Consider the following 12,723-nt stretch of genomic DNA (forward strand, 5'->3'; position numbering starts at 1 on the left):
AAAGAAATGGCATTCCTGGTGAAATAGGTCAGATGATTTTCAGACTCCAAAGTGTCCTGATAGTTTTATGTGATCCAATCCAGTTCCTGAAAAAACCCTGCCAACAGGTAACAGGTCTTTGAAAGCTTTTGAAGCCAAAGGCTCCCCACCAGCCAGCCCATCTCTTACTAAGTTCTCAGCCTCATTAAGAATGAGAAACAGATACCACGGCACCAACCTGTCTACGAGAACACAGCGAGACAAATGTAATTGCCTGTACGAGGAATATAAGTCAGCAACTCCCAAAGCATTCATATTTACACCCACTCCATTTTGGTTGTCTTTCCTTTATAATTTGCCCATACATCGATGTCAAGTGTATAATTTCATCTGGGGCTTTATCAGTTACTGCCCAGAGCCATGATTATATGGTGCAGGGAACTTCATCCCCCTGAGCGAGTCTATCTTTAGTATGTTTTTAATAGCTACTTCTTACATGTAAAATCAAAAGGAAAGTCTTGGTTTTCTTATGTGGCTCCAGAATCACTAAACATAACATTTAGAAGCAATTTATCAACTGAAACCATTGACTTTTCAGCTGCCACTGAATGCCACTGCATTTCTCAAAGCAAAGTGTTCTTATTCCTTCCCTTGGTTATTTTTTATCAAAATACAATGAAAATTTTAGGGACTTCTGTATTGACCATTCAATCGTGTACTAAGTTCATCTTTCATCTTGCTGGTGTCCAGCCTAATTACATAGAGATGAAACTGAATTTTGAATACTCAGAACCACAGCAAGAGGCATAAAGGTATGATTTCCGGAAGAAGTAACTTTACAAACAAAAAATGGCTCTCCAATCTATGATTCAAAAGATAATTTATTAGTCTGAGAAGAGGAGTCACACACTATACCCAGTAATATGTTTCTTTTATTTTTGTGCCTTTATCTTAAAAATATATTTAAACAAGAAACAAAGATAATATTGAATTTTCCCATAAATTTTGCTTTCTTATTTACAGTGTTACATTGTAAATAACATTCCATTATACACAAATTAAGGACTGTGCATTACTGTATGTTCTCTTTACATATTCTTTCATAATATAGTACACACAGCTCGAAGCTATGCAGTATTTAAGCTTAGAAAAGCTTGAGGAAAGAAGTACAAACCTTATCAATAAGACTATTACTTAAAAAGGTTCTGACCTTAATTCTCTGCTAGATTGTTTCACTGAAACCATTCTTTGTTAAAGAAAAATGCCCCACATGAGGGATGAGAACAACAGTTTAAGTTACCATAGGATCCACTTAAACTGGCTAACAAATAAAAACACTTTGTTACTAGCACTGTTATCAAATGGAGCATGGCCACTGTCAGTCATTTCAACAAGTAGATTTACTCTGCAGTTCCGACACGTTATATCAAAGACAGTTGGTACCTCTTTGTGAAATCAACAATATTTCCTGCAACTTTAGGTTTTACTTGTAAACAGTTAAAGCACACATTTTGGGAAGATGATTTAATCATTCCTGGTCTGAGGTTACACAATAAGGAGGAGTTTCTATTTCATCGAAGGAGAAGCAAGCATATGCACTGCGCGTGCGCACGGGCGCACGCACACGCGCACACACACACACACACACACAGAGTCCCGCTCATCTGCCCAAGACGCACGTGTCACCAAGCGCTAACTACAGCAGCACTAGTGTCGCGAGCGATGCACGAGGCTGCGACAGGAATTATAAAACGAGGGAGATAAAACATCCAACTTCGGTTAAAACCCTGCGAAGCTCGGGTTCTGAAATGCCGCTCAGATGCTCTGTGTTCAGCCTGAAGGTTCAGCTCACTGGGCTCTCCAGGCGGCAGACCCCACCTTCAATCGCCACGGACTGTCCGGCTACCGCACCAGGAGGGAGTCTGGAAATGTGAGTCTGCAGAGGAAGAGACGGAAGACTGTTAGAGGTGCCAGCTGTGTCGCCCTGACGTGCGACAAAGGCGGAGAAAACACCAGAGCATCTTGGCTTCTCTTTGCTTCTGAGCATCTACAGGCTGTGCTGGCAGGTAACTCAGGTGCAGACAGATCCTGTTTGTCCAAATCTCAGGGGATATTAACTGAGTACCTACTACCTGCCAAACAGCACTGGTAGCTGGAGATAGAGACCGGGACAGCCCAGGCCCCCAGGAGCACAGAGCTTATAGTTTACTCACACTCAGAACAAGAGTGGTTTTAAGGCCAACTGTATTGAGCATATTCCAGTTACCTGAAAACTACCAGTTGATATACATTTTGTCCTCTAAACATTCAAAGCAACTAAGAATACCCGATTCATGTTTATTCCCTCAATTTACTCCTTAAAGGATTTAAATAGCTTACAAAAATCAGATCACTCAACAACCTCAAGTAAATGAGGCAATGAAAAAAAAAGAAAAATAAGAACTTACAAAAATGAGTTAAAGACAGGCGTGAGTTAAGACACAAAATCTAGCCTGAGTTCTGTCCCCGTGCTGGAGGCAGACTGCTGCCCTGTCTCAGAGCTTCCCAGTGGCCAAAACCAGACAGGGGTCCACATGGTATAACGGGATCACACAAAACAACCGCTCAAAGGAGAAAACCGTTCCCGGCACAGAGTCCAAGGAGCCATTCCTCTTGTAGGGCTTCACCCACAGCAGGTACCGTGTATAGTGGATGAGTGAAGACAGCGGTTGTATAACAAGGAGTTTTGTAGGGCTGAGCATTACAGCATCACTCAAAGGAGGCCAGCAGGAAAAGCTCTTCCACAAGGGGTCAGAACCACGTCAGCCAGGAATTCCTTTTTTTGATGATCTGGCTTAATCCGGGGATAGATAAATGTCGGAGTTTCTAAGAAGAACAGAGAGACTGTATATCCTTCAGGTAATCCTCTCTGATTCTGCTTCTCCACACAAGCTTTTCCTGAGGACTGAACCCAAGGGAGTTCAAGTCCCAGAGCGAACTTGCTGGATGCAGCTGGTGAGGTGGCCAAGCCTGGGGTGGGTCTGACATCCTCTCACGCAACCAAAAATAAAGCAAGCATATGCTTTAGATGGAGCAACAGGTAAGCTACCTGGTTTTAGTTTGACGGTGGGTACTGTTCTCGGGTCTCACTGCACAATTCCCATTAGAGGAGCTGACATAAGTCAGCAATTTGGAAAGCTCTGGAGAACAGAAAATGTTCTCTGGGTACTTAGTGTTTCTGTGCGCAAGGCAGGAAGCCACCTGTAACCTCCAGGAGGGAGGCCCGTCAACTTTGGGGTGGAGAGCTGGGCAAGGCAGTCCATGTGGCATCTCCTGGGAGGTGAGTATCACTGAGTTTCGTCGCCAGGCTCACGCCTCTGGGCACCCTGTCCCAGAATCTGGCATTGTTATTGCATCTGAAGGCTGTTTAGTACATCTTATTACATCTTATAAGTATGGATATATTATACCCGAGAAGTCCACAGTAAGACACACTTGTGGATCTTTCATTTCTTGTGATGTCTTATTAACCTAGCAGGAGAAGTTTGAAGAGAACGTGTTGTTTGATTCTGCTACCCAGCAGCCCTTGTCACATCAGGCACAAAACGCTCAGATCCACAACTCCCAGGGCTCAGTGTTGATGGGGCCCTTTTATTCTTTCAGGGATTCATCAACATGAGGTCAAAGAATTTTTTCCTCAGGCATCATTCATCGGATTAAAAAAAAAAAGTTCTAAACAAAGACAATCCCTGAGAGAGGAGAAGCCCCTTAGTCTATCTCATCTCTCATCTCACCCTCCTCAGCCACGAAACAGTCACAAGGCTAGGACAGGACAGGGATCAAGAATGTGGAAAACAATATGGTGGTTCCTCAAAAAATTAAACATAGAATTATCATACGATCCAACAATTCCACTTCAGGGTATATACCCAAAACAAGTAAAAGCAGGGACTCATATATTTGTACACAATGCTCATAGCAGCATTATTCACAATAGCCAAAAAGTAGAAGCAACCCAAAAGTCCATCAACAGAGAAATAAACAAAACATGGTCTATACATACAGTGGTATATTATTCAGCTTTAAAAAGAAATGACATTCTGACACATGGTACAACATGGATCAACTTTGAAGATACTAAGCTCAATGAAATAAGCCAGACACAAAAAGACAAATATTGCATGATTCCACTTATATGAGGTACCTAGAAGTCAAATTCACAGGACAGGAAGCAGAATGGTGGTTGCCACGGGCTGGGCGTAGGTAGAATTATGGAGTCATTACTTAATAGGCACACAGTCTCAGTTTGAGAAGGTGAAAAGTTCTGGAGATGGATGGTGGTGATGGTTGCACAACAATGTGAATGTACTAAATGCCACTGCATAGTACACCCAAAATGGTTAAAATAGTAAATTTTATGTTATGTATATTTTAGCACAATTAAAAAAAAAAAAGAAGAAAGCAGAAATGACCATTTTCTTCCTGGTCCAGAACTGTATTCTATAAGATGGCATTAACAGAAGGGGTTAGCTAGGAATGAATCCATGCAGACCCCAATGGAGAAACAGTAACACCAGGTTCTGTTCACACATAGGTTGAAAATTTCCAATCAGGTTACTTAAGATATCTGTCCCTAAAAGTGAAGCTCACAGGAAACTCCATCCTCACGTTTCCCAGAGATTCAGAGAGAATACAATGAGACTTCCTGGCAGGCCTGGTGGTCCAGGCACCAGAGGCAACAGAGAATAAATTAATTGTTAAAAGATCAAAGAGCGACCATATGTCCAAGCAGACAGCCTGCAACTTGACCAGGGGGATGTCAGTCTTAAAGCAACTGATTTTTCTGCTGAGCATGAAAAACACCCAGGACTAGAAAGAAGAAACTGCTGTCCCACAGACCAGGGGACTTGATAGCAATCCTCTGAGATTTACAAAAACACAGATGGCCAATCCAAACTTACCTCTAACACTCCTATCCCCACCAAGTTTATGACAGAAAAACATCTAAATAAACTGAGCTAAACCACAAAGTGTCAAGGAGAGTTAGGAAGGAAAAGAAAAAAGAACTGGAAAAGATGACAAAGGTCTTGAGATATTTATTAAGGGTACATGGGCAAAATACTTCAAAAATACATTGAGATTTGTATAAATTGAGCTGTTTACATAAGACAGAAATGCTCAACCAGACAAACAAGTTGTTAAGATTAACTTCTCAGGATTACTGCTTCCCTAAATTATCATCTAGTCAAGGGGGATTTTGCAATTACAAAACACACTGGCATGATTTTGGTGTTGAGGGGAATAGAATGGTTAACCATCCAAATGTATGTCAACACTTCACCAGTTTCATCAATCAACATGGTCTTCTGACTCATCGGAAAATAAGTAACATTGGCCTGAAAAAGTTTGAGCCAAGATGTATTTGAAGCTTTCTGTGGAAATTTCAATGGAGCATCAAATCATATTATAAACAGTGGGGGCTGTTTAAGAGAATATTTTACATGAGTGTTTATCTCTAAAAGTTCTTTTGGAGAAGTGGGTTTGAATTCCTTGAGCCTAAAAATGTCTGTGGACAGTTCACCACTGTCTACGATGAACTTGTATGCCAGCATTTAAAAGTGCAATAAAGTATTTTATATTGGGTGTGTAAGGACTGTGCAGACTCTAGGGTGTCCTACAAGCATAAGACCTTAACAAGGTGTCTTTAAAACCATTTAAGTAGCAGTGTACTTTTATTGGAATTTGGAACTAATGAGAAATAGCACATGAAGTGATGTGTGCCACTACCAGGCCCGGCAGAAAATCTTACAAACCATTCTCCATGCGCTTTCTCTGATGACCTGAGGCCTAGGTGATGTAAGGAGCTTGGGACCCTGAATCATAATTTGGATAAGAGCCCTCTGCCAATCAGAAACCCCAATTTGTATTTTATGTGAATGAGAAACATGCTTCTTATTGTGTTTGAACAACAATACACATATATTCTGGGGTTTGCTTGTTACAGCAGCTGGAGTTATCTTTAACAATGATTCCATCCAGGCCTCCGCACTTACTAGCTATGTAACCTCTGCTGGTTACTTAACTTCTCGGGACCCCACCTCTAAAATAGCTATACAGTAAGTCCCCTACATATGAACCTTCAAGTTGTGAACTTTCAAAGATGCGAACGTCTGTTCGCATGTAATCACATAAGTTAGTTCATGCGTCTGGCGTACATTGTCACATGCGTGCATCCTCTACAAGTGGTTGTGTTTTTGTGTACTTTACTGTACAGTACTGTATAGAGTACTGTAGTATAGTATCTTTATTTCAAGCCCAGGATGTCCAGAAGCAAGTGTAAAAGCAGCGGTGATGTAGCTTGTACTGCTAAGAAGCGTCAAGCGATAACAATGGAAACAAAAGTGAAAATAATTGAGAGTGGAGCGAGGCGAAAAGATGGTAGACGTCGCTCATTCTTATAACATGAATCATTCAACCATCGGCACGATTCTGAAGAATGAGGACAAGATCATGGAATATGTGAAGTCTGCTGTGCCGATGATGTCAACAATAATATTGAAGAAGCGTGGAAAAGTGATGGAGGAGATGGAGAAACTTCTCAGTGTGTGGATGCAGGATCAGCATCAGTGTTGAGTCCCGCTCAGCTTAATGTTGATTCAAGAGAAAGCCAAAAGCCTTTATGAAGACTTGAAGAAGAAACATGGTGAAGAATCAGAGGGCGCATCTTTTAATGCCAACCATGGCTGGTTTCATCGGTTCAAGGCTAGAGCCAACCTTCACAACGTAAAAGTAAGTGGCGAGGCAGCAAGTGCATATACGGTAGCTGCCTGGTAGCTGCCTGGGAATTTCCTGAAACGCTTCGAGAAATTATTGATGAAGGCATGTATCTACCTGAGCAGGTTTTTAATGTGGATGAGACAGGACTGTACTGCAAGAGGATGCCAGACCAAAGTTACATCAGTAAGGAGGAAAAGTTGATGCCAAGCTATAAAGCAGCAAAGGATAGGCTAACTCTGTTGTTTGGTGGCAATGCTTCTGGCGAACCAAAGAGATACACAATGCAGGAAATGGCAAGGGGATTTTCTTTATTTGAGGAGGCACTGTTAGTTTTTGAGGCACAGGACCCGAACGTAGAATGGTACAAGAAGGCTGCAGCAGCCGTTCAGAATGCAATCCAGTGCCTCTGTGTCTTCTATGACAAGAAAAAAAGAGCTACTACCCAGACATCACTGGATCGTTTTTGCAAGAGGGTAGGTAGAATTGAATCCAGCAAGGAAGCAGAACCTGTGCCATCAACGTCAGGCGTGGGTGAAATTGCAGCTTGCCCTCCATCTCCTATTGCTGACGATCCTTCAGCTCTACCATCTCCCACCTCCTCTCCCTCCTCCAGTCAGTAACTCTTCTTGCCTGTTCACTCGATGCCAGCCCCTGTATGCCAGCTGTTGTACTGTACTACTGTACTTTTCAATGTACCATACTGTAAGATTAAAAATGTTTTCTTTATTTTTTGTGTTTTTTTATGTTATTTGTGTGAAAAGTATTATAAACCTATTATAGTACAGTACTATCTAGCCGATTGTGTTAGTTGGGTACCTAGGCTAACTTTGTTGGACTTAAGAACAAGGTGGACTTTACGAACTCGCTCTCGGAACAGAACTCATTCATATGTAGGGGACTTACTGTAAGAGCATTTGTCATCAGGTTGACAGGCTGCATGCAATGAGAGCACGTGTCAACACATCAGATTCTTATTATTCAAACAGACACATAGCCATAGCACAAAACATTATGCAGCACAATATCTATTACACATTATTTGATGTCCCGGAATTGGGTAATTCTATTTGAAATGTTTGATAGTCTTCAAATATAGAAAGAGATATTTTAATGAAAAATTAGCTGCATGCTAAAAGGTAAGGTTGAAGAAAATGGACATTTTTAGGCCAATATTTTTGATGCTGCTGTTTTGCTCTCACTGATACAATAATTAACAATTGCTGAGTATTTACTGACTACTAAGGGCTTTGTATATACCTGCTTGCTGTATCATTAATCTTCGATGGCTCAAAAACAATCAGCTCAGCATGCCTGGATGCTACAGAGAAAACCAAAGTGGTCGAATACTGTCAAATTACCTTCTAAGAACATGTCATGTTGTTGGGAAGACAAGTAAGGCCATATGAGATGACTAGAAAACCATTAACAAAGGCACGTGACCATACACTCAGAGGGTATAACACTCCAATGTGTGTTTTCCAACACTACCAAGCAATTAACTCTGCGGGTACTGATTGGGTGTCCTACAATTTAACTCAGTCCTGACACCATCTACCAGGAGATAGAGCCCACAGGTCAAGAGCTCAGTCCCACAAGACTGTCTCCCCACCATGCCAGATACCGATCCCAAGTTCAGGCTGTCACCTGCACTTCTGGCCCATGGCTATAAATTGGCTATAAATGAGAGGTTCCCACCACCCCCTCCTCAGGTTTGATTAATTTGCTAGAGCAGCTCACGAAATTCAGGAAAACAGTTTACATTATTGTAAAAGGATATAATTTAGAAACAGCCAGATAGAGAAGAGATGCATAGGCAAGGAAGGTAGGAAGAGGCTTGGAGCTTCCATGACTTCTCTGAAGGCACCACTCCCCAAATCTCCACACGTTCACCATCTCAGAAGCCCTCTGAACCTTGTGTTTCGGGGGATTTTTATGGAGGTGTTGTTACATAGGTATGATTGACTACATTAGTGGTCATTGGTGACTGAACTCAATCCCTAGTCCCTCTCCCCTCCCCATAGGTCAGGGAGTGGGGCTGAAATTTCCAACCCTCTAGTCACACGGTTGTTTCCCCTGGTAACTAGACCCCAAGCTCAGGTTACCTTAGGGTTTTCCAAAAGTCACCTCATTAAAATAAACCCAGGTGTGCTTGAAAGGGGCTTGCTATGAGTAACAAGATACCCATTTCACCTTTACGGCTCTGAAATGATTTCAGAAACTGAGGACTAGAGAACAAATATTATAACAAAAGATGTTCTTATTGCTATTATCACTTGGGAAATTCCAAGGGTTTGGGGAGCTGTGAGTCAGGAACCCTGGAAGAAGAACAAATATGTACTTCTTATGCTAAATCACAGTATCACAGATACCCAACCACAAATGCTAATGAAGTCAAGAGAGAGCGAGCATGGATGTGGATCAAGGAGGTGGGGCAGGCTCTCCGGAGGCCATGGCACTGGACGGCAAATAGGACTGGAGGGCAGTGTTGGGCCTGAGTAAGGGAGAGCTGACAAGTTTGCTTGGTTTGAGCCACACAGTGTTTCCAACTTCTAATAATATTAATAGAAAATATTTTAAAATGGGGAAATTGCATACAAGCATCTTGATTTCTAGATGCTCTTGAAAAATCTGGCAACCCTTGCATTCCCTCACCAGAGTAAAGTCGCAGCTACCTTCTTTAGAAGGGCATTTTCGGCAACAACTTCCCACTGGTGGGGCTGTGTTCTGCCTATGCTGTGTGCTCAGATGGCCCTAACATCTGTGATCATCTTTCAGTGCGGTTACTATTATTGGTCCATTGGGTTCAGATGGTGGCAGCCCGATCCTCCCATCAACCTTTGCCTGATGGTTTTGTAACCATAGAATCAGTCCCAGACTGGGCCTATCCTATTTCTAACAAGATACTGAGTTGTTTTTCAGAGACAACAGAACAAAACCTCAAGTCATGCAGCAGAAGCACGTAGAGGAGATCTGGACCTCAAACAACCTGGAACCAAAGCTGTTCCCCCCACCCCTCCAAGGACCAGGGCCTGACCTGAACCTGAACTCCAGGGCCCTTTCAGAAGCAAAGGGTCTGCTGTCCAGGAAGGTCCAGTGCTGAAGCCCATCTACCACACCTTACCATAAATGGCCAGGCTCCAAAGCCCTCCAATCAAAACCTGCCCCACCGGAAGGGGAAGCTGGGACGAAGTGAGAGAGTAGCATTGACGTAACTACCAAATGTAAAATGGATGGCTAGTGGGAGGCTGCTGCATAGCACAGGGAGACCAGCTCGATGCTTTGTGATGACCTAGAGGGGTGGGATAGGGAGGGTGGGAGGGAGACGCAAGAGGGAGGGGATATGGGGATATATGTATATGTATAGCTAATTCACTTTGTTATACAGCAGAAACTAACACACCATTGTAAAGCAATTATACTCCAGTAAAGATGTGAAAAAATAAATAAATAAAAATAAAATCCTGCCCCACCAGTGCTTCTGCACACCAATCCTCCTCCCCTAACTCATAAAACTTTGACTGAACCCCAGATGGGGAGACAAATTTAAGCTGTGTTTCCTGTCTCCTTGCCTGTCAACCTCGCAATCAGCTTCTCCAACAGTTTTAGCAGCCACTGATAATCATTGCCTAGACTCCATTATTTCAAGAGTTACCAACGGGTGGTTTCCTAATTCTATCACTGTCAATACGTTAATAGCTGGAATTCTTCTATAAAGAACTTTCTCAACTTTTTGGTATTCCACAATAAAGTGCATATAAGAAAGGAAGGATAAACACTTGATTCTTTTTCTTCCTTTTCAGGGTTCAGAATAATAAACCTCCAAAAGCAGCCAAATGCTTTCCCCTCATCATTTTTTGTGATGTTAAGAAGGCAGTTTTGTTTGAAGGAAGATGGTAAGAGATTACAGAGGGAGCACACTTTGGGGAAAAAATAGGGATGGAAGAAGAAGGTACAGCATCTTCTTCATTCACACCAGCCAAAGGCGAACTCTTCTATGTTTAAAAGACAAAAATAAAAGAATTCTGAGAGCTGCTTTTAAACTGCCACTATGAAAAAAACTGGCTGGACTGACTTGCTAGCTGTGTTTCTGATGACTAATTTGTAGGCTCTCCTGTTTTAAGTCAAATATAGTACCTGCAGGATGAGTAGCTCCTTTTGGGCTGACACAAAATGAGTATTGTTGTCAGTTAAACTAGTTAAGTTTGCTCAAGATCAGTTTTACTCTTTAGCAGAAAGTTCTCTTCTCAAAGATAATCGAGGGTTAGCACAGCATATTAGTCTGCTAGGGTTTCCATAACAAAATTATTTTCCCACAGTTCTGGAGGCTGGAAGTCCAAGATCAAGGCATCAGTAGGGCTGGTTTCTTCTGAGGCCTCTCTGTGTGGCTCACAGATGGCTGTCTTCCCCCAGTGTCGTCACATGGCCTGTTCTCTGTGTGTGCAAATCCCTGGCATTTCTTCTTATAAAGACGTCCTATTGGATTAGGGCCCTGTCCTTATGACTTCATTTGACCATAATCACCTCTTTAAAGGCCCCATCTCCAAATATAATCACAGTGGGGGTTAGGGCTTTAAGATAAGAATTTGGTGGGGACAGAATTCAGTCCATAATAGATACAGAGTAAAACCCGACAATGCCCCATATGTTGTGGGCTGCATTCGTTCTCTGGCTGAAATCCTCCTGCCCTTCCTTTGGCTCATTCCTCTCCGTCTCCACTTGGCCTCCTCGCTGTTCCTCAACCACACAGCACATTCCCGCCTCAAGGCCATTACATGTGCTGTTCTCACTGCCCAGAAAGCTCTTCCATCCAATGCCCAGGTGGCTCACTTGCTCATTTCTGCCAGATCTTTACTCAAAAGCCGCCTTTTGGGGAAGGTTTACACTGGCCACTCACCTGAATTTCACTACCACCCTCTCTGCCTCAACGTTCCCTATGTCCTTACCATATCTAACCAGCCATCCATTTTGCTCCTTTATCCCATTCATTGCCTGTCTCCTCCACTGGGACAAAAGCTCCACAAGGGCGAGGAGTTTTATCTGTTCATTGCTGTTCCCTCATTACCTAAAAGATGGCTTGGCCCATGGAAGGGGCTCTGTATATTTGCTAAGCCAATAGAGGATTTTGTTTTCTTTAATGAGGATTTAGGAAATGAAAGAGAGCAAACAGCAAATTAGACATTTTATAGTTCTTAGTTTTATGTTTTGTAGTTTTTGATTATAGCTTGTAAGTCTGTTATAAATTTTTGAAGAGATTTGTATAAATCAAACACTCAAAGTGACACTGAAATTGTGAACCTTAAAACTCTGAAAATAAAAGTCTATGTATTTCCCAAGACGGACACAAAATGTAGAAATAATATGATGTGACATTATCTGTTCATTCATCTCAACAACTACATGCACATTATCCTCTCTCAGAGAGAGATGGTCGGGGGCAGCAGCAACTCGACAGCGGTCAGGTGTGGGCTGCGTGCCTGGCGGGTCTGCTGCGTCCTGCTGCATGAATGAAACTGCAGAATTCAGCACTCAGAGGAATATGGAAAGCAGGAGGGCTACCTTGTTTGCAGGGCAATTTCCCTCCTGGAGAGCGGGACAAGAGTGTCTCACACTCAATCTTACAACTTACCATGAATATCCGAAGAGACAGATATTCCTTTCCCTACCATTTTCCCTTCTCTTGTTAATTCTGCCTTATTTTTCAAATTGTTGAGTCCTAGGTAACTTATATTTTTCAATCCATTAACAGTGTCACATGAACTTCCTTAAAACAACCCAGAATGATGTGTATATTTTGTAGAATACAGATCCATTTAGCTGCAGGCTCAGCTTGTCTTCTGCATCATCACTGCGCTACTCGGGGTGTGTAGAGTTGGTGCTGGAGGTGGCACGTTGGCTGAGCACACCTTGTGCCCTTACATAGTGAATTCTTACCTGGTGTGACAATAGTCACTCTCTGCTTTCTTTTACTGGCACAAACGTGATAGACCT

At 42.4% G+C, this 12,723-nt stretch overlaps 1 protein-coding gene across 2 annotated transcripts in view; it reads right to left on the reverse strand.

The window, feature by feature from the left end:
• Positions 1–1,127: 1,127 nt before the first annotated feature.
• TASP1 (taspase 1) overlaps positions 1,128–12,723 on the reverse strand; it is a 241,449-nt gene continuing 229,853 nt past the window's right edge. Inside the window, exon 11 of one of the 2 annotated variants that reach the window (XM_061208372.1) lies at positions 1,128–1,915. In XM_061208372.1, coding sequence (XP_061064355.1) covers positions 1,823–1,915 — 93 coding nt within the window. In that variant the 3' untranslated portion in view covers positions 1,128–1,822. The remainder of the gene's footprint in view (positions 1,916–12,723) is intronic. The other variant, XM_061208371.1, reaches the window with a different exon arrangement.

The sequence above is a fragment of the Eubalaena glacialis genome, chromosome 13 (assembly GCF_028564815.1).
Source record: "Eubalaena glacialis isolate mEubGla1 chromosome 13, mEubGla1.1.hap2.+ XY, whole genome shotgun sequence".
Classification (NCBI taxonomy): Eukaryota; Metazoa; Chordata; class Mammalia; order Artiodactyla; family Balaenidae; genus Eubalaena; species Eubalaena glacialis.